The sequence below is a fragment of the Rhagoletis pomonella genome, unplaced genomic scaffold (assembly GCF_013731165.1).
Source record: "Rhagoletis pomonella isolate Grant_MI unplaced genomic scaffold, Rhpom_1.0 Rhpom_scaffold_00012, whole genome shotgun sequence".
Classification (NCBI taxonomy): domain Eukaryota; kingdom Metazoa; phylum Arthropoda; class Insecta; order Diptera; family Tephritidae; genus Rhagoletis; species Rhagoletis pomonella.
Genome location: NW_023458566.1, coordinates 18,152,431 through 18,174,535, shown reverse-complemented (window position 1 = coordinate 18,174,535; position 22,105 = coordinate 18,152,431). Strand labels below are relative to the sequence as shown.

Genomic DNA, 22,105 nt, shown 5'->3' with positions numbered 1-22,105 from the left:
TTTCAGGAACAGGCAAAGACGCTGTCTCCTCTGATTGTGAAGGCTCATAAACCCCGACAGAAACACGCACGTTTCTGCCTCGTTGATTTCAATTCACGAGAAGACCGCGATATTGCCTTCAAGGCAATAAAAGCTTCGGCGAAGAAAAGTGAAATGAAAATCGTTGTATCGATTCCACGCACAGAGAACTCGGAATTTGTCCAGGAGCTCGTTCAACGCAGAATAAATGCTTTAGAGAAGAAGAAAGCAAAGGCGCGTTTAAGACATGCGAGTAAATTAGCATTGCGAGCGAAAAATTTCACATCGTCGATTGTTATAACAAATCTGCCTCGAAGTGCCTCGAAAGCGGAGGTGCGCCGGTTATTCCCAACAGCGGTTGATGTGCAAATAAAACCACGAAAAGGTCACTTGATCGCTTCTAGTATAGCCGCAGTCACGTTACCCACGACAATGGAGGCGCGTGCAGCAGTAAAAAAGAAACAATCTTTGGGTGGAACGGAACTTAAAATTCGATACGATACGCAGCAGCTTAAGAAGCCCAGAAGTAAATCAAAGACCAAAGATAGACGGAAGGGTCCCAAGGGTTTGCAGCCTGCGGCAAAAAACTAAAAGAAATAAAATTTAAAATATTAAAACTGTCCAAGAAAAATCTAAACAATAAAAAAAATATTTAGTCGCTCTCGTATAATCTTCTATGATATAAAAAAAAATTAAATCTGTAAATAACGACTACAATATGGACCCAAAAATAAAAATCATAATCTAATGGTCTTATTCATAAAAAATAATGTAGGTTTAAAGAGCTTTATAAATTGACGTTTTCATACATTTTTCAATTTATAAAGCTTTTATTATAAAGCTACTTTATTTTTTATGAATAAGGCCATAAACGTTTAATTGGATCAGAAAAATAGATATCCAATTTTAACGGTTAAATTGATTTTTATTATAACCGTTTAACCGTTTAAGGTCCTTGGATTTCAACTGCAAGTACCAAAACTGCATCTTTCAACGGAAAATTACATAAATATTCCAAAACGAAAGTGCCAGAGCCACATCCCCATAACGAATTTCTTGAAAGTATTAAATAGTTTGTTCACATATTTTAGGATTTATTTCAAATTATAAAGTAAACCGGCAATACATAATTATAAATGCGAATATATAGTACATATTTGAATCGCATTAGTTCAATTACGTAGTTTTAAGCAAGTGATAGTAAATTAATTTATTGCATTACACATGTTCAGTAATACGCTTAGTGTGCATGCTTGCTGTTCCATGAAGGTATGCGCATTTGTTTTTAATATAATATGCATACATATCGTCACCTGAAATGCAAAAAGTCGGTAACTCATAAAAAATTCAAAATTCACTTTTTGTTTGATTTCATCAAATTACAACTCACTCCCCACATCGTTTTATGCAAAAAAAAAATAAAAATTTTACGACTTTTTCCCATTTCAGTGACGATGATGATACGTTATTTTGCATTTCAGGTGACGATATGTATGCACTGCATTTTTTTCTAAATACATACATGTTTATGTGATTTAATTTTGTTTAAACAAGTATCTACACCTCACTTAAGTTACTCATACACAATTGTTTCGTAACAAGATAAACACCGCCAGCACTTTGATTTCATTAAGAAATTATTAAACATTTTTGCCTGTTTGCACATCCATACATTGGTTTATTTTTGTATGGGTACGTTAAAATATATTTAGTACAGGTTTTCGAGCACCAATTTCAGTAATAGAAGGAGCGACATCTTCGAATAAACCAAGGTTGCATATTCATTGCACTCGATTTAGGGAATCTAAATGATAGTTTATGGAGCATTATGTGACTTTTTAACAATCCTTCAATTAAAACAAAAAAAAATAGTCTTCATTCTGGTTTAATTAAACAGTCGAGCCGCCTTTAATATTTAGCAATTACTTTCAAATCCATATTTTCATACTAATGTACGGAAAATTTAAATGAAATTTCATTAAAATAACCCGAGTAAATAAGCGGCAAACCAGCTAACACTCCTAATCCAAAGTTTTTTCTATTTTTAAAGTAAATTTTACCTTTGGGATATTAGCGGAGAAGATATTAGAAACTTTACGCATTTTGTGTGGCATAGTTTAACTACATTATGTATGCAGTTTTTGTTTTACATAGAGTGCAGAAAGATATTTATTACTGTTGTTGGATATACACAGATATTTAATTAGAAAGAGGGAAGTTTACTTAATACATCCATTATTTACTTTTCAGTATTTGATTATGTTTGCAGCAACCGTTGTCGAATGGATGGTGACGATGGTGGAGCAGCGCCGGAGGACTCTGCCGATGGAGCGGGTTGTGGTGGTGATCGCAACGGAAACGAGGGCTGTACGAAACGCACACGTTCGACGTCTATGCTGCTTGAATTGGACGGCGCTGTGTTGGCTGCTGCTTTAAATGCCGACGTAAAAGCAGTGGCGGCTCAAAGGGTGTGGTAGTTGCGCTCGTTGCGGGCCTTGTAAAATTTGTAGGCAACCAAACTGATGGCCAAAATGCCCAACGTCAATACTATACCACCAATGAAGGATGGAAAATCAAAATGATTGCATGGTGGACGCGGAGTTGGTGGTGCAGCTGTTGTGGTCGTAGTTGTTGTGCTGTTGTCTGGCGCAACAGTTGTTGTGCTGTTGTTTGGCGCAACGGTTGTTGTGCTGTTGTCTGGCGCAACGGTTGTTGTGGTGGACGTCGATGGAGTGGTAGTGGTAGTGTTTGGCGAAGCTGTGGTAGAAGTGGTCGGTAGGGTTGTTGTTGTTGGAGGAGCAGTTGTAGTGGTGGTGTTTTGGTCAGGTGCTGCCGCTGTAGAAGTTGCAGTTGCATTTTGATCCGTTGTTGATAGAGTTTCTTTAGTGTTTACTGACTCCTGTGTGGTAGTAGTAGGATCTGCAGTAATTGTCTCTGTTGATGCTTTCAAGCTCGTTGAGTCGTTTTTGGTTGCAACAGAATCAGACGGTGTAAGATCTTTGACATTTGCCGTTGATTTATTGTCATCAGTCGCATTTCTAGGTGCTTTAAGTAAATAAAATTAAAGATTATATTTTAATTTATTTATTCATTTACACCAATCGGCTTTACACTACATCCTTATTAGCTGGTATAAATAACTACGTATATATAAGTAAAAGGTAAAAATGTTATTAAAATTTCTTAAATATGTACGAAAGACTAATAACGCACACCCAAAAAAGTTAATGGCTGCACAACGACTATTAGATCTTTGCGATACAATTTGTCGGAGCAGAACTTGGCAGCTATGTATATCAATTGTTAAATTGAATTCCGAATCATTACTGTAAAAAGGTGAATAACTTAAAGCTTAAATTGAAGAAACTCAATACATATACAGAAGATAGGAAACTGCAATGGAAAGGCTCGGCATTTTTTATTAAAACATATTATTATCATACGTGTGATATATGTATGGCCGTTAACCCGTACCTTTAAAAATCTTCCAGAGAGATACGATTGTATCCAGCGCTTTGTTTTTTGCACCGTATCGACTCAGCTTATTGACAAGTAACGGTTGTCAGAAAACATGTACAGTTATTCAATACTATGACAAGATTTTATTAAGTTTCGCCTGCAAATCTTGCAATTAGTTTTTAACCAGCATCCTGACTATTTTTTTATCGCCCGATATGGTTCATATTTGAGATTTTTTTTTGTGGAGGGAGTTAGCATTTTCTTCCACATAAAAGTAAGTTTTGTTCATGCATTATATGGAAAAGAAAATGCGCAACACCCTCGACAAAAAAAAAAACAAAAATCAACGGTAACTTTTAGCGACTTGAAACTTGCATTTTATTATACTAAAATTGAAGGGACTATAAAATTGCATACTCGAAATCTTTTTAAGAAAATCTAAATTTTGATGAACATTTTTTTTTTAATTTAATTAGTTTTTTTTGAACTTTGTGCAAGTTTTAATACTTTTATGTATATATGTGGTATCTGATATATGTAGATCGACCCATATTTTCAATGAAAATTATTAATTATTATTAAAGATGAGTTGCCAACAGCATCATTTTGAATTTTGCTGCTTTATTTTGACCGTAGCTGTATATCGCTGCCTGAGTGGAAGATCGACCTATCTGGGCAGCCAGTTCGAAAACGCCCTATCTCAGAAAACTTTTCAAGAGCGCCCTACTTCAGAATTTGATTGTAAAACGCCCTATTTCAAAATTCCGTTCAAAAAATAACCTGACTGATAACTGAAAATTTACTGAAAATGTGCTGATATAGGGCGTTCTTCGATCAAATTCTGCGGTAGGACGTCGTTGGAAAGTATTCTGAGATAGGGCGTTTTCGAACTGGCTGCCGACATAGGTTGATTTTCCACTCAGGTGTCGATATGTATAACATATGTAAATGGAAGGAAATAACTCCATAAAAAATTTAGCCATTAGGTGGTGTGCGGATCCAATGTTCTCTAATAAAAGCTTGTCAAAAAGTTTTGTAACTACTTGTTTTGCTTATGTTAATCATTAATAAATGTGTATGCGCAATATTAATAAATTTGTATTCGATTATTCAACCAGTTTTGAAAATTCAATAATGAAATCCGATAAGACTTTTTTTCATATAAAATTGCAAACCTTCTCCAGTGAGTCATTGTGGGTATGTATGTACGTTTTGCAAATAAATATATGAAAGTATCAAAACAAACAAATACATTTGTATAGTGTACATATTTAGTTTTCAGCGCAAAATAAACTTATCAGCAACAAACACAAAGACAGATTTTCGTTCTTTTGTCCACTGCAAAGCGTATACATATCGAGACCTAACCGCCAAAATAACGTAAGCGACATTTTTTTCAAAATTTACTTTTTGATGCAGAAATGCATCTAGATGCTCTAGGAATATTTCTGCATCAAAAAGAAAATTTTGAAAAAAAATGTCGCTTACGTTATTTTGGCGGTTAGGGCTCGATATCGTCGTTTAAAGTACAAAACCGCGTATCAAGATAAGGTATTATTATTATATATATTTATTTTCTAGAGAGTATAAACACTCATACTTCATAAGGGTTCTCTTTTTTTTTATAAAGCAATCGCATTTCTGGCTAGTATATTTCAGGACGAATGGATAAGGATTGAGCCAAGAGCTTGTGTGAGCAAATCCAATTTTTGGCAGCTAATGTAAGTTACGCAGTTTTGCAGAATGGCGATACGCGGGTTTGTACTTCAAACGATGATATGTATTATGTACATATCGAAGGTCGTCGGCAATAACGATAGAACACAAAACTAAAAAATCCTTACTACCTACTGTTTATAATCCTTATCTTAAGAACTTTAACAGAAGTATGGGCTTCGTTTTTTGAGTTATGTCGTTATTACAGAGAATACATACATACATGTACTGTGGTACTGTGATATACATATCGCACACCGTCTTCAAAAGTCACAACTCAATATAAAACGTTCGTCAGAAAATGCGAAAAACTATTTCGTAGCACATGCTAATCATATGGTTTTTTTTAAACAAATTATAACAAAAATTTACTCCAGCTTTTGCTGAAAGGTAAATAAAAGCTGTGTGTACATTTTTAGCGCATATTTTCAAAAATGCCAAATTTGGAGTTGTGACTCTTTTGAAGACGGTGTGCGATATGTATGCATATATGTAGAAAGATACGTGGGCCACTGCCTTAGTTCTATATTTAATTTCCAATCGTTTGAAACGTCGAGTTATTTCTTTTTAATTATACAACGTATATATGTATGTATATTATACCTTGACAATAAGCAGATGACCAAAGTCCTGCCAGAAGGCAGCACAACAGCATTCCCGTCATCGATGATTTCATGTTTGATCCGATTCTTTCAACAAAGGATTTTCTTGGCGTTTGCTACAGTGCACAGATATTTTCTCGCAATAATATCCACAGGTTCAGGCAGAATGCAAATCCACGCAATTAATTACGGACATCAGTTTTGTAGTATTGCGTTGTTCGAATCTTCCGATTAGTACTAAATTTGCTGCAACAAAAGAAGGGTGATTAAATGCGTAAACAAGAAGATGGGCGGAGAAATGCAGGCAACAGTGATTTTTCGTGCTGCAGAATTATCACCCTCGTATATGGACTTTTATTGTCTTATATATATGTATATATATTCTGCATAAAGGAGAGTTGTTGATGATTTATTATCCGCAACAATTGATTTCAAATAATTTGCTTATTTACTAACCACTTTTATCTTTGCAACAATAAATATATCTATGGAAAATGATATCAATTAATCGCCTATTCTCCTGAAAAGATTAGCTGACTGGCTGGAACTAGGAATGTCGAAAAAACATCAATGCATCGAAAATATCGATGTCTGGCTCCGATGCATCGAAATTTTTCCACTCGATGTATAAATAGGCGATGTATCGATGCATCGATGTTTTTTCAGAACTGACGTATGTAGTCATTGAACCGTCTAAAATGCATGGTACAAATGAATTGTACAATTGTACAAGAGAGGTAACTTTGACCAAACTATTCAAATGGCTATAAAAAATTCCGTTAGAAACATTACTACTCAGTTGCAGTATTTTATATCTAACTTTGTACGATTTTGCTAATAACATCGTTGTGAAACATCATCTGCAAAATCTTATGCAAATCGATGCATCGATGTATGGCCTTTGATGCGTCAGAAAATATCGATGTACATTTCGATGCATCGAATCAAAGAAAAAGTCGATGTGTTTTTGGCACTGCCATTTCTAGCTAGATCTAGAGTGCAGAATGGATTTCGTTAGTGTTGCCGTACCATTTTCAATATAACTAAGGAGCCAAATACACCACGCAAGTAGTTTTTCAAATATGACGAAATTTTTTGTAACCGGAAATTTAGTACCAAAAAAATTACCAGTGTTAAAATTCAGAGGTTAGATCCCACGCCCAAAGTCTCAAAACGCATTTATTGTTGTGTAACGTTTGAAATATCTGCGGATTCATTTTATTCCTTGAGTTTAACTTCAATTACATATGTTCAATATGTACTTACTTTGGTATTTAGAAGGATCTATTCTGATTTACTTTAAAGAATTCGATTTATATAATTTTAAACAAGTTGAAAAAGTCTAGTCTCTTTTGGCGGTGAAAGTCAAACCAAATGTCAAAAACGGGAAACGTCCCCAAACAAATTTCAATCAAGCAACTGCGGTGTTGCCGTATTTTTGTCAACACTCCTCCCCGGTATATCCTACGGATTTACCCGATCCTGCGGAGCAACAATAGAAAGAACGGCAAGTCGCGTTGCTGGTCTCTCATATATGTCGGCGCTAGTCTTTACCACGGCGCTTCTTACTTGTTGATCAGGGCATACCCTGACTGAAATCACTCGACCCTTCGGCAAAGAGTTTCTGGGTCCATTGGGATTCACTATATCGTGTATATAGTCTCCTTGCTCAATCGGTTTTACGGCCTCGAACCACATAGTGCGGCGCGTTATCACCGGTAGATATTGGCGCACCCAACGCTTCCAGAATAAGTCGGCCAATTGTTGTGCATATCTCCAGATTATTCTCATTGATTCTGGCCTTCTAGTATGCTCGAGTAGCGGTTTCATCCCGTTAGAACTACCCAGGAGAAAATGGTTTGGTGTGAGCGCTTCGTCTTCGCAGTGATCGAGAGGTATGTAAGTCAATGGTCGTAAGTTTATGATCGATTCAACCTCCATTAAACCGCCGCGGAGCAATTCGTCGGAGGGACGTGATGCTAGCAATACCCTCGACAGGTTGTCCTTCACTGAGCGCACGAGGCGCTCCCAGGCACCGCCCATATGCGGTGACGCCGGTGGTATGAATTTCCACTGCATAGAGGAATTCGTAAAGGTGCTTTGAAGCTTTTCCTTGGTATTTCTCTGAAGGCCGTGGTGAGTTCTCGCTGCGTTGCTTTAGAAGTAGTGGCGTTGTCACTCCGGATCTCGCATGGTACCCCTCGTCGACCCATAAAACTTCGAATGGTGAGAATGCACGAATCCGTAGACAACGAATAATCTATTTCTAAGTGCACGGCTCTCGTCGTGAGGCATGTGAAGAGCACTCCATACCTCTTCTCAGTACTCCTGCGTACCGCTACTAGTAGAGGACCGAAGTAATCTACCCCCACGTATGTGAACGGACGAACGAATGCTGTTACTCGTGCCGGGGGTAGACAGCTCATTTTCGGTGGTCGTGGCTTTTTATTGCGAAGCTGACATACTTGACAGTCACGACGTACCTTTTTGACCACTGCTCGTAGTCGAGGTATGTAAAAAATTTGCCGTAATTCATTTATTACTGTCTCTGCGCTTCCGTGGAGTTACTTGATGTGGTAGTCCAGAACAATCAGGCGAGTTATGTTATGGTTTCTAGGCAATATAACTGGATCCGGATGCCCTATCAGACTGAGCCTGCCCCTGAGTCGTAGGACGGAGACCTCATCCAAGTACGGTGAAAGCTTATATATAGAGCTCGTTCGGCTTACTGGTTTTCCCTTCGAAAGTACGGCGATTTCATCCCCAAATACGTCCGACTGAGCCTCTCTCCACAAATGTATTTCGGCGCGCTTAAGGTCATCTTGATCAATTGGTTGACGAAGCGAAGGACTTAATTTGCGGTAGAGCCTCCAGATACGAATACTTAGAAATACTGTTGCCGTTACACGCAGAAGGCGAGACCATCGAGAGAAACGTTCGTGTATTGCCAGGTACTCGTGATGTGGTAGGGCAGCGCCATGGTAACCTACATATCGAGATCTAAGCTCTTCGTAGGTTGTTTCAGTGCTGTCTATGTCGTTTGGTCGCTGCCGTCGCAATAAGTGCGGTCCTCTGGACCATCGACTTTCGCTAGAATCTCCGGTGATGTGGACCATTTGGTAGCATCGTCTGCCACATTTTACAGTGAAGGAAGCCATCGCCAAACCTTCACCTCCGTAAGCTCTAACAATTCGCTTACTCGGAACGCAACGAACTGAGAGTAACGACGATGATCAGAATGGATCCAAGCTAAAACGGTGCGAGAGTCGGTCCTGCAGCTAATCTAGCGCCTAAAACAGCAGCCTGCAACTCAAGTCGCGGGATTGATAACATTTTCAACGGTTCCACCTTTGCTTTGCTACCCACTAGCGCACAGTCGACGATTCTCTTGTTGTTGTGGCGAAGATAGCGTACAGCCGAATAAGCGTTTTCCCTGGCATCCACGAAGACGTACATCTCCAGCTCGGACCCACACTCCACATTTTTAAAATAGTACCTCGGTATTTTTAAGGTCTCTATCTTGGGCAGAAGTCTCACCAATTTCTGCCAACTTAAATACTGTTCTTCGGGAATGTATTCATCCCAACCGCACCCAGATCGCCAAACTTCCTGCAACATTATTTTTGCATAAATGGCGTAGAAGTTTAGAAGCCCTAACGGATCGAAGATGCTCATGACTATACTTAGTACATCACTCTTTGTTGGACAGCGGTCATTAAGAAGCAGGTTCTTGTTTTTGTGATTTTGGGCCACGCAGAATGTGAAGCACTCTTCCTGAGTGGTCAACCATAGACCTAGAACCTTCTCGGCTGGTATCTTTTGGTCAGAGTTTAAACTTACTTCACGGTCCGTATTGTTGATCTTCAACGCTCGCAATACCCTCTCCGAGTTTGAATGCCAGTTCCTCATATGGAATCCACCTTGTTCATGAACGAAACTTGCGTCCCTGGCCAGCTGGATAGCCTCCTCCTCAGTGTCGACGCTGTCGAGCATATCGTCGACGTAGTGGTTGCCGGCAATACACTCCACGGCCCTCGGATGGCTGCTGCGAAATTCTTCCGCGTTTAAGTTTTTCACGTACTGAACGCTACTAGGTAAACAGGTAGCCCCGAACGTCACGAAAACTGACGGATTAACATCTCCTGACTCAAACCACAGAAAACGCTGGTAGTTCTGATCCTGCAACCCCCCACTCACAGCTACTGCTTCTGCCGGAACCTTCGCAGGACATATACCAGACACGTAAGCTGATCAAGTCCTTTCAAAAGCATGGAGTTGAGGGACACTCCCTTCGTTCTAGCGGCCGCATCCCAGACGATTCGAACCTTTTGCGGCTTATTTGGGTTACGTACACGAAATATCGGCAGGTACCAACACCCCTTTTCCGATAACGCTCCGTCATCTAGAGGTTTGGCGTACCCGTTGGCCACATAGGTTGCAATCGTGCCTGACACAATTTTGACAAGTTCCGGTTCACACGCGAGTTTTGCCTGCAAACATTTAGCTCTCCGCAAAGCAGATGGTAGGCTATCCCGGAGAGTGGCGTTGGCGTATTTCCAAATAAGGCCGGTTTCAAAGCGACCGTCGATGCGTTTCGTAGTTGACTTCAATATCGATTGCATATTCGTCCTCCTTAGCCGTTAGGTTGTTGAATGACTTCGAGGTTATCTAAGCATATATAATCCTTGACCACTTGCTGCTGCTTTCCAGTAACCCCTTTCAGCGTCCACCCCATACGCGTCTTTTCGGATACCGGCTCGTTATCGCTGCCTTCACGTGCGCGGAGACTTAAGCCTAGACGGCTATTGTTGAGGCCAATTAGCAACTCGGGCACAGCGTTTACATAGGAGGGCAATGGTAGGCCCTTCAAGTATGAGTATTTGGTTTGCAAATCGCGTGCATCGAGCGTCTGGGTTGGTAATTCAAGCTTCCGCACTGTGAGTACGTCTTTTAGCACATAACGTTTTTTAGTATCGGCTCCAGAAATATTTAAATCCATTACTTGGGAGTTATCCTCATAGCGGTGAGTATTAGCAGTCCATCTGAGGCATAAAGGTTGCGAGGCGCCCTTCTCTTGTAGTTTCTCCTGCAGCTCAACGTCCATAACCGTAAGCGCAGAGCCATCATCAAAGAAGGCATACGTCTGAAGTATTTTGTTGTTATTGAAGAGCGTTACAGGCAAAATCCGAAATAGAATTGAGTCAGTTGCACCATCGTGAGCATTAAGCACATGGTTAGCGAGTGGTGAGCTGACCGGGAAGGCCTGCTTGTTATGAAGCAAAGGATGGTGAATCGAAATGCAACCATCCGTTCCGCATACGGCAGTAGAAGCGCACAGAAGGCGGTGGTGCACCTTTAGACAGCGAAGACATATGGAATGCTGGCGTATAAGTCCCCACCGTTCGGACCTATTTGCACTCGTGAATGTGATACATGAGTCAAGAGAACCACAACATCCGTGGCAGACAATGCACGGTCCATTTCTCCCCACACTGACGTTACCCGCATGCGCATTCAAGTAGCCGCGTTTGGCAGTAGACTTCGCGGGGGTACAAGGTTTGAGCACGCTGTTCGCCTCTTGGGCTAGTTGAAACAGCCAGTCCGCAAAGCTTTCGAAGTTGCATGAAGACAGTTTTATTTTGTGCATACCCCACAACTCTGCTAGCAGTCCCGGTAGTTTATTAACTAATTCTTGCTCTAACCCTGGGTTGTTCAAGTGGCACAACATGTTCGAAGCCTTCATGGTCGCGCACACGTTTTGCACCCCCAACGCTATTCAACCAGGGCCTCGAGTCGGTTTTCCTTCAATGCTGGTATTTCACGGATCCTAGTCAGTAGCACGGCGATGATAAGATCTGGGCGACCGATTTTAATTTTTAGAGTTTCCAGTATCTGGGGTTCACATGAAGAATGTAGCAATAGATTTCTCACGAAATGCAGTCCTGCTCCCTCCAGTGATTGACGCAGGCGTAATAAGTTTTCGGCGTCAGAAAACCCGCACATTTCCGTTGTTTGTTGGTAGGTGGCCATAAACAAGGGCCATTCTTCTGGCTTACCATTGAATTTTGGCAAATCTTTACCGAGGCTGGTGCGTGCGGCAAGTTGGTTTTTCGTAAGACAGTGATTAGGCTGTGGCTGCGTCGAAGCGCGGTCGCAAGTCCCAACCGCGACGCTGCCCACTACCATCACAGGGCCGCACCTTCCAATCGGACGAAGCGCGACGACAGAGTCGAAATCTCTTTCGGCGACTGCGCCCTTTCGGATCCGGTGCGACGCGCGAGCTTTTTTAGCCCCTACATCCTCCGGCGGACAAAGCCAAACGTAGAGTGACTAGAAGGCTGCACAAACTGCCAACAAGTGCGCTTCTTGCTTTCACTAGCTTTGAAATTCAGGTAGCCATCGGGAAGGCGAAAGCCTCCAGAGCCATGATACCCGACGGAATATGCATGCTGATGCTGAAAAGTGTTGTTCCTGCAGGATTAGACTATTTAACCATGGTCCTCAACGTGTCAATGGCCACTCTCGTCATTCCAGACATCTGAAAAAGGTGAGAGTGGTCCTACTGCTCAAACAGATGAGCCTCCTTTCCCTGGTAGCGAAGACACCAGAGGCCTTGCTACTACCGTGTTATACGAACCACCTGACCCCAACGAAGCATCAGGTTTCCGTAAAGTGCACAGCACAACAAAGCACTTAATGCCATAAAGACCCCAATAACCCGAGGCCTAAACCGTAACCGCCCCTGTGAGAGAACTGTTCTAGCAGCTTTGGATCTGTCAAAGGCGTTTGACACCGTCAGTCACGCTACTAGAAGACATAGAGGCCTCCTCTCTCCCACAGAGCCTCAAACGGTGGTCGGTGAATTATCTGAGTGATCGACAGTCGCCAGGAATGTTTACAGACAAATTCAGCAAACCCACGAAAATAAAACAAGGGGTTCAACAGGATGGTGCCCTTTCTTCATTACTGTTCAACTTTTATATTTCTAAGTTCCCTCAACCACCAAATGGAGTTTTTGCGTTGACTATTGCTCGATAATGGCGTCTGGGAATGCAATTGATGACTTGTGCTCAAAAGTTAACGGTAACCTGTCCAAGCTTTCACGCTTCTTCACTGCAAGGCGCCTAACCCTCTCCCCTACAAAATCCTCAGCTACCCTTTTCACCACCTGGACGAAGGAGGTCAGACTGCAGCTGGGGATTCACATCGATGACGAACCAATTCCGACGGTGAATAGCACGAAAATCCTCGGAGTAACTTTCGACAGTCTACTCTCCTTTTCAGCGCACACAACCACAATTGTCAACAAAGTACAGAGCCGCAACCAGGTCCTCAAGTCGCTAGCCGGCAGCACCTGTGGCAAAGACAAAGAAATGTTGCTGGCAACATACAAGGCAATCGGCCGGCCACAGACGTGGTCAACCAAACATACAACTGCTTGCAGAAGAGCCCTCGCTCAGGCACGTCAGGAGGCATCTCTACGAACTGACGGACGAAGTACAGAGGTACATAAAACAACCTCTGGACCCAACAGCCTATCGACAGGCCTTGAACGGCATTCACAAAGAGGCAGTCTCGAGGTATGTAGACTCCCGACCTGTGAATTCCGTTCTAGGCACACAACCACCAGACGTGGACGAAACAGAACTTCGTCTACCTCGGGAGTCTCGAACCACAATAGCCCAACTGCGCTCAGGTTACTGCAGCAGGTTGAACTCATACCTCAGCAATATTAGCGAATATGTTCTGAACGAATGCCCGGCATGAGGAGAGACGCCATGACTCACAGCATCTCTTCGCATGCCCATTGAACCCCACCCTATCGAGGCTGCACGCTTCCTGGGGCTACCGCTAGTAGATCTTGACATTGATTGCAGGACTAGCCGATCTGGACGGGGTTGTTGTAGCCGCTACAACAACAACTTTTTACCTTTCGTAACTACCGTAGTTCTCGCTCAAAAACCTGTAGCGAACTCAATTTTTGTTTTGTAATTTTTCTATTGTTCGGATTCCTAACTTGTTTCTCATAATTTTCATCAAATTTATTAGCTTTTGGTACCGGGATTTTAGAATAAAAAATGTCTGTGAAGCTGTTGAGAATGAGAAATCGCTAGACAAAGCATTTTTGAATTGCCAAGTAAACGGGCGGGTCGATTTTGGTTGTACGACAAAAATCGACTAGAAACTCGACCCATGTAAAGGCTACCTAAGGCGATAAGCTATAAATTTCCAGAAGCAAATAAAACTAAACACATTTATTTAGTACATATTACTTGTGTTACATGTAAACTTTATTTCTTTACTTTAAGTGACAAGAGAAATTCCAAAAATTTAAATGTTTTCAGCCTACATCTTCGTCTGCAGTTTTCTTTGAAACTAAAATACAAATCGCTTTTAAAATAGGGTTAGTTAATTTATTCAACCATATTAGGATTTGTTTAAATCCCTTTTACTTCGAAATGGCTTTTACTTGGACATTACACCGATTGCTATTACTTTTTGATGCATTACTGATTTTCATAGTAAATTCACTTAAATATGCATGAAGCATTTGTTCTTAAAATGGACAAACATTGATTATTTGATTTCAATTTAACTTGCCTTTAAATTTGTGTACGTATATAATATTAATTCTTATTTACCCATGCATAATATTGTATATTTATGTTCTGCTCGCGAACATCCTTTAAATCCATAGCTAGCAATGTTAAGTGGTTGGGTTGTTCGCCTGTTTACCCAAGCTTAATTTTATCATTTATTTATACAGTTTTTTGAATCTATCAATTTCTCAGAAATTTATTAGCATGTTAATACGTATTCATATTCTTTGCGGTATATGTATGTATGTATGTATATATAATAGATGCAGGTTATTTAAGTGTGCAAAAGAAAAATAAAGATACACGAATAAAATACAGCTTCACAATTGTATTGGTAGGGCTATTATATGGATTTTGCTTAGCAACATTGGCGTCAAAGCGGAAAATTCTATGTAGCATCGCTCTCGTCGCAGAGCACAATTCTCCAAATTTTCGTCGAGGACTTATTATATTATATGCCTTGGTATTGCGGCGGAAATTGAGCAAATTCAAATTAATATGTTTTCTTCTAAAAGCTAATTTAGCATTTATTTAGCGAATGTTTAAGAAGGTATATTTGGTGAGTGAGTGAGCGTTGATTGTAATTAATTACGAACAGGTAAGTTGTTTGTTTATATCGTTGTAATTACCTCTGAAGTGTGGCATTCATCTTTCCTATCCAAAGTTATTTACCGATCGTCTTTTACATCTTGTTCCCATGTTTTTATCATGTTTTGTTTTTTATTTTGCTTCCAAAAATGTTTTTCCATTCGTTTATTAAATTTCAGAAATCCAACGAACTCTCCAAAAATCCATAGTATGTATCTAAGTCAATTTTAAATCAACTCCACATTAAAATATCAGCCATGTTGGGATCAATTGTTTTTTATCTATAAAAATATTCTTTTTGAGAAAAAATTAAGACCGCCATCTATTCTTTGTAGACGGATGTGTCCATGGGACTTGCTGGCTGTGCAAATGAAGTTGTTGTGTTTGTGTTTGTTGGTGTAAATGCAGACAGCGATGAATTGTTAGTATTGGACGAATTATTGATGTTAATATTCATTGGATTGGAAGTCTGCGAGAGCGTCCCTGAATTGCTGTTCATAGAAGCACTTCCCAAGCCTAATCCCACATTGATACTGCCATTATTGCCAGCGAGCAAGCCCGAACCCCCACTGCCAGCCCCTCCAATGTTTAAACGTTCAGTGTTTAAATTCTGTAAGAAGCTTGGACCGCCGGTAGCGCCTCCGAATAAAGTGGAAGAGTTAAAAGGAGCACCAGATGAGCCGGGGTTAGTACTAGCACCCCCACCACTTCCGGCGGATCCCAAAAGTGAAGTAGCAGAAAGAACATTAGGAGCCGACGTATTGAGTCCCAACATAGGTGTCGGCAATGCCGGTTTTATAAACCGCTCACTGGCGCGCCGATTCTGAAATTTACAGTTAAAAAAAAAGTTCAGTGCTGGGTTCAAGTGCATAGATATATATATATATATGTAATTACCACAATTTGACCACATGCGTAACAGCGATTCTGTTGTGCCGTGCCAGGACTGAGTGGGCGACTGTTCGATGGGCTGTGTGAGACAGGGCTGCTAATGGTGCGTTGACGAGTATTCACAGCAGCAACACTGCCCAAACCACTAGCGGATCCTGCGGCTCCTAAAACGTTTTCATTGTAGAATCGCTCCTCGTCCATTTCCAGAGACGATTCCGACTCCGATAGGTGACGGCAGAGAGCTTCGCGTCGCTCTACTTCGAGTTTTAATTTACGCTGCAGACGAGCATTTTCTTCGCGTATACTTTTCTCTTCTTGTGCAAATTGTTGTAACTTTTTTGTTGCCTCCTTTTGTGCAGAAGCAAGATTAGAACGCAATCGAAGCACCTCTGAACGCAATGTCTGTATGTGAGAGCTTAAATTAGAGGCAGTGTCACCATTGGCATTGGTTATATCACGTGGAGTGGTAGGATCTGAAACTGGCTGGTCAAGTTTAATCTGCAACAAACGCTTTTCTGTCTCGAGCTTGTCCATGCGTTTCCAAAGTTTGTTAACTAGAGCTTCCTGTTCTTGTTCTAATGTATTTTCCAACTCCACCATTTCTCTACGCAGTTGTTCTAGATTAGTTTGTTTTTTATCGGTCTCGGCTTGTAGTTTCTCAATTTTACGCATTAGCTTGTTGACAAGGCATTCTTGCTCCTGCTCTAAGGTCTGCTCCAACTTGCATTTTTCTTGTCTTAACTGTGGAAGAAATTTAAGTGTATTAAAAATTAACGAATCTTGTAATGAAACCTAATAAAAATATACCTGATCTAACTTGCGGGATAGATCGTTTGTCAAACATTCCTCTTCTCGTTCGTAATGATGTGCTAAAGTCTCTTTTTCTTTTTTTAAGGCTTGAATTTTCTTTAGAAGTGTATTCGATATGTACTCCTCTTCCTGTTCCGCTTTCGCTTGCTGGACAAATGTATAGAAAAATATTTATTTATTAAATACCAACATTTACATATCGAGGGCTTATATCCAATTCTTTCCATTTGAAATTTTCATAAAAACTGATAATAGAACCCAACTGGGACTTAACTGTCACCACTGATATTAATTCTTACTTTGCAATCCAATAGTTAATTCCATGATAGAAACATGGTTAATTCTACATACAACAAACGATATGCAAGATTAGATTTATCATGGTCGATGGCAGGTGGGTTTTTATATCAGAATCACAATTTTGTGAAAATTACATGGGTATTGAATATAAGCCCTCGATATATCAAGGAACATATGGTTACTATCGATCAAAATGCCCCACTTGACCTTTTTCTTTTTGATTGGTAGTGTTTACGAGGTAGGAATATGATGTATTGTGGAACGATTTTCCGGCAACCGAAACCGGATTTTCTGCAAACCAAATTTTATGTTTATTTTTTTTTTTTACTTCATCAAACTACCATATAAGCACTTCCAAAAAATAACAAACAAACAAAATTTTTAATTTTCCTGATAAATTTGAAATTGGTCAAATAGATGAGTATTGCATTGATGATAAATCTGTATGTATGTATGTATGTATATAAATCGACTCCTACGATTATAACCGATGCCTGCTTAAGTGTACGATTTTCTTCCTGCACCACTTTGCATTTGATTTTAAATGTGTCTAGTTCAGCCTTGAGTACTCTGTAAAGACGCAAATTGTTGTATTCGTTAGTATTTAACAGCAGGTATACGAACTAATCGTACTTATTTTGTTGTGTCAACGACTCGATGCGTTTTTGTAATTGTTCGCGAGATACTGGACTGGGTGGAAGCATAGTACCTCCATCTAGGGAGCTTTCGGATTCACAAGGACTCTCCATATCTGTAAGAATATATATTAAATAATTAATATACTTTTAAGGCATTTGTAATGGTATCCTCACTTTTTAAGTGTTGGGAAATTTATTATATTTCGTTAATAAACGGGCCGATAAAATATGTAATACCTAGGGCCCGGATTCTTATGCGCTAAAAAATTAAAATTATGCGCATATAATGTGCACTAACAAAGAAAAAAAATGCACTAACAACTCAAAAATGTAGACTAAAAACTAAAAGATACGCACCAAAAACAAAATATGCAAAAATACTTCTCGCATTTGTTTTTTTTCTTTTTCTTTATTTACTTTTCATATTTTATTACAATTTTATAATTAACACAAGGATATATTGTAATTTTTAGTGCCACGAAAAACTCCAAATTAATTAAATATATATCTAAAATTTTAAAATATGTATGTATTAAAAAAAATTAAGCACTTTAATAAATTAAAAATACATATCGTCGATGTTTATGCAAAACCGCCCATTGACCAATTGATAGGCGGTAATTTCTCTGGCTAATATTTTAATAATCTGTTGTTTTAATAACAATTTTACGATTCTTATGCATAAATCTCGAGGCCTGGAGTTCAGGGTGAGCAAATTTCATTTTTGTCACAATGGCGATTTAGGCGGTTTTCTCGATGGGCGGTTTTTCAAAAACAACGACGATATCTAATTTCCATAATTTTTTTTTTGTTAATTTGTTTTGGTCAGCGCTTTATTGGCAAACAAATAAAAATCTTTAAAATTTTCAAAATTAAAGCTTTCCCTATTTGGCCGCAAAAATGTTTTGTATAAGGAGAACTTGAAGCGAGCTAGTTCATTGGGATTATAGCTATTAAGCAGGGATCAAACGATTTGTACATTTTGGCAGTCGTACAAGTCGTGTGATCCAGATATTCCCTTAAGTTCCTTGAACCCCTTATTTTTTTGTAGAATGGTATCCAATTTTTCCTTGATTTTTTTCCCCAAGTTCACCCTGCACACTTTGAATAGTAGTAACACCAGTCTCCACAAGATGCACTTGTTCAGCCAATGATTTTTTTCCTTCCAATTTACTTATTATTTCCGACAAGAAACTGTAGTTTGCATTGATATAGGCTAACCGTGCATCAATCGAATTCGAAGCTATTGCTTTTTTCGCCTTCAATATTGAGGAAGCGTCACTATCATTTAGATCTTTGAAAAAGGTTTGAAATCTCTTAAAATGTAGGCAATCATACATATTTTGCCGCCTCTCACCATGCTCCCCATCTCGTTAATATTGGCAGTTTCGGAAGAGCGATATTGGGATACATGTTCTTAAAAGCTTCAACGCGCAAAACAGATTTTAAAAATATTTTTTCCCATTCGATATTAAATCGTCAACATCACTGACCACTCGGTACATTGCGTGCCAAACAAGTAACGTGCAGTAACTCTGGGTAAAATACCTTCAGCGCTTTTGCTGATTATACCATATCGAGCCCTAACCACCAAAAAAATGTAAGTGACATATTTTTCAAAAAATTTCTCTTTGAAGCAGAAACGCCCGTAGAGCATATAGATGCAATTCTGCATCAAAAATAAAATTTTGAAAAAAAATGTCGCTTACGTCTTTTTGGCGGTTAGGGCGCTGCGTCAGTGAGACATTAAAACAATTTTCGACGAAATCAGTACCCAATAGTTGCATGGAATCATCAAATGCTCTTGCAATTGTGGAGTGATTCGTCCGTCCAAGACAAACGGCGTTTAATAAAAAATGCAATTAAATGAGCTTTTTTTTGACAAAATATGCCTATATATGCATTAAAGGCAAAATATGTAAGAATATGCACTGACAAATCAATGCCAACTTACCACAAAACTCTTGATTCGCAACATTTGTTAATCTTTAAGTTCCTATGACTCACAAAAAAAAAACTAAATGCATAGAAATCCGGGCCCAAGTAATAACCCTATACTGACTGGCGATAGGTAAATGACCCCCGCGTTATGTAAAGAGAAGGTGAAAGCAAATTACGTCGTTTTTTACCATTACTTGCATTAAATTTACTTGCGAATAAATCCCATCAACAGATACAAAACACATTTTTTAAATAAAGCAAATTTATTTTTGTTTTAATATAAATACATACATGTGTACATACATGCATACGTATGTAGTATGTATGTACACCTTCGTACAACTAATTAGAAACAAAATCCAAAATGATATTGCTTGCAAATTATGTTTATTTTTTTTAAATATAATTCAATCTGTAACAGAAACCACAATAATAAGAGTTTCAAAGCTAGCAAAAATTGCAAAAAAAAAATCAAACTTCAAAAAATTGTCATCAAGATTTCAAAATTTTTAATTAGAATATTTAGAAAATTTTCGGGTATGCAGTTCTGTAGCCCATTCTATAGTAGTCTAAGAAAGTGCAAGTCTAGAGTCGTTAAAAATTACCGTAGATTTTTTAGATTTTTTTTTTTTGTGGAGGGTTGGCGCATTTTCTGCCATATAACATTAGGGTAAGAACATTGAAGCTTTGCTCGATGCTAGCTCTTCGCTTTGCTCGCCGCTCCACTATGTTTTGACCCTTAGACTTCAATATTGAAAGAGCTACATAACAGCATAACCGTAAATTTTCTAAATATTCTGATTAAAAATTTGAACATTTCGATGACAATTTTTTGAAGTTTGATTAATGTTTTTTGCGATTTATGTAGCTTTGAAACTTTTATTATTGTGGTTCCTGTTACAGATTCAATTTTATTTTGAATCAAAATTATTAAAAATAAAAAAATAAACATAATTTGCAAACGATATCATTTTGAATTTCGTTTCTACTTAGTTGAACGCAGGTGTATGTATATATATAAATATGCATTCGGACCATTGTAATAACTTTTAAAGCGTGGAAGCGAAAATTTAAAAATTTTATAGACATATTTTTGGAGTTGTCCTGTTACCTTTCTGTGATATTCTTGCCAGTGTTAATACATTGTACCTACATGGAAAGCGGAAATTCTAACCCATTACATTTCACACATATGTATGTATGTACCTATTTTATGTAAATGTATATATACACTTTCAAATAGGTAAATACGTACATATATATATACTACAAAAAATATGTACATACATACCTACATACATATTATGTATGTATCACTCGTTATTTCTTTATCATTCCTTGCATCTACATATATACATATGTATGTATATACATAAATGTAGAGAACAAAGGCATCCCGGTCGAATGCGGTGAGTGCCAGGCCCTCGCCACATCATACACATGTGTTTCGCTAAAATTTAAGTTTTATCAGCTGTATATTTCAAGTTTTATATTCGATTTTTTTTTTTATTGACTTTGCAAGCCTTTTGAGTTTTCATTTGGTTGGAATAATGCAGCGACATATCCACGCCCACCCCCTTTGAATTTTCATTAATATCCGCACACCTAACCAGCTTAATGCGTTCACGCCCATGCATTTCATGGTCATAAAATAAAGGATTCATCTCAGATTATGACACCATTTTTCACATTCCTGTCCATGCAAAACTTTTCCATTTTTTTTATCTGATGTATGAGTTGATAAACTTACCTAAATTTCACCTTTTTTGATCAACCAGAAAATTGCGGCGCTGCAACCTTTATGTTTCCGTCCGGTCTCTTTCACTTCGGTTTTGCGTCCGAAATTCTCAATTTTCAAGAAAAATTACTTCTAACAATGTACAAATAATTTTCGAAAAATTATAGCTGGAAATCTTTCAGCAGTATTAGCAGATTGCTTTTTTCCTATCCATTAGCAGCTCTGTGCTCCAAATCCACAACGACATCAGTCCGTTTTGCAAATTTTTCTCGTTTCTTGCCGTTTTTTGTTTTACGAAATGACTGTTCAGAGAATGATAGGGAAAGGGGAAAGAATTGATGTATGCACTGTCAAAAACAAATCACCATATTAAGGTGCCGTCACACACCCATGAACGAAAGACACAAGATCACGTAAGAACAAGACAGTGGAAAAAGTCGATTTTTTTAGCGGGTTCTACGCCATCTTGTTTCACTGGAAAACGGGCGAAAAGTAAACAAAGCAAAGAAAACAACGAAAACCAAAATTAGCCAAAATTATTGTCAGCCACTTTAAACGCACAATTTAGGTAAAATGATGCAACAAAATGCTTTAGAATGTGTTGCCATGTTGAATTAACTATTCTTTACTTGAATAAAAGTGTAAAATAGTGGTGCTTGTGATGTAAACAAACGCTCAGCTGACGAACCCGCTTTCGCAAACTTTTTTCTCAAAACCAGTTACAAATACAACGTCGCGTTCTTACGTGATCTTGTATTTTTGGTTCATGTCACACACCCGGGCAAAGCCAGTGTTGCAAGAAGT

General features: G+C 38.9%; 3 protein-coding genes across 4 annotated transcripts in view; 1 reads left to right on the top strand and 2 right to left on the bottom strand.

Moving 5' to 3' along the window:
* LOC118747501 overlaps positions 1-671 on the top strand; it is a 3,189-nt gene extending 2,518 nt beyond the window's left edge. Inside the window, exon 2 of the mRNA XM_036481552.1 lies at positions 7-671. Within this exon, the coding sequence (XP_036337445.1) occupies positions 7-609 (603 nt within the window). The 3' untranslated portion in view covers positions 610-671. The remainder of the gene's footprint in view (positions 1-6) is intronic.
* LOC118748010 (cell wall protein DAN4) overlaps positions 1-6,363 on the bottom strand; it is an 11,012-nt gene extending 4,649 nt beyond the window's left edge. The window contains exons 1-3 of one of the 2 annotated variants that reach the window (XM_036482277.1): positions 6,252-6,361; positions 5,797-6,041; positions 1,680-3,063 (exon numbers count right to left, since the gene is read on the bottom strand). In XM_036482277.1, the coding sequence (XP_036338170.1) occupies positions 2,480-3,063; positions 5,797-5,869 (657 nt within the window). In that variant the 5' untranslated portion in view covers positions 5,870-6,041; positions 6,252-6,361 and the 3' untranslated portion in view covers positions 1,680-2,479. Of the gene's footprint in view, positions 1-1,679; positions 3,064-5,796; positions 6,042-6,251 lie in introns of those variants that run through there. The other variant, XM_036482276.1, reaches the window with a different exon arrangement.
* A 7,695-nt stretch (positions 6,364-14,058) lies between these two features.
* On the bottom strand, positions 14,059-21,635 carry LOC118748009 (coiled-coil domain-containing protein 6-like). Its single transcript, XM_036482275.1, has 6 exons — positions 21,314-21,635; positions 17,618-17,735; positions 17,464-17,554; positions 16,682-16,831; positions 15,881-16,615; positions 14,059-15,806 (listed from the first exon to the last, which is right to left on the bottom strand). The coding sequence occupies exons 2-6, from the start codon at positions 17,731-17,733 to the stop codon at positions 15,306-15,308; spliced, it is 1,593 nt and encodes a 530-aa protein (XP_036338168.1). The 5' UTR covers positions 17,734-17,735; positions 21,314-21,635; the 3' UTR covers positions 14,059-15,305.
* Positions 21,636-22,105: the final 470 nt, after the last annotated feature.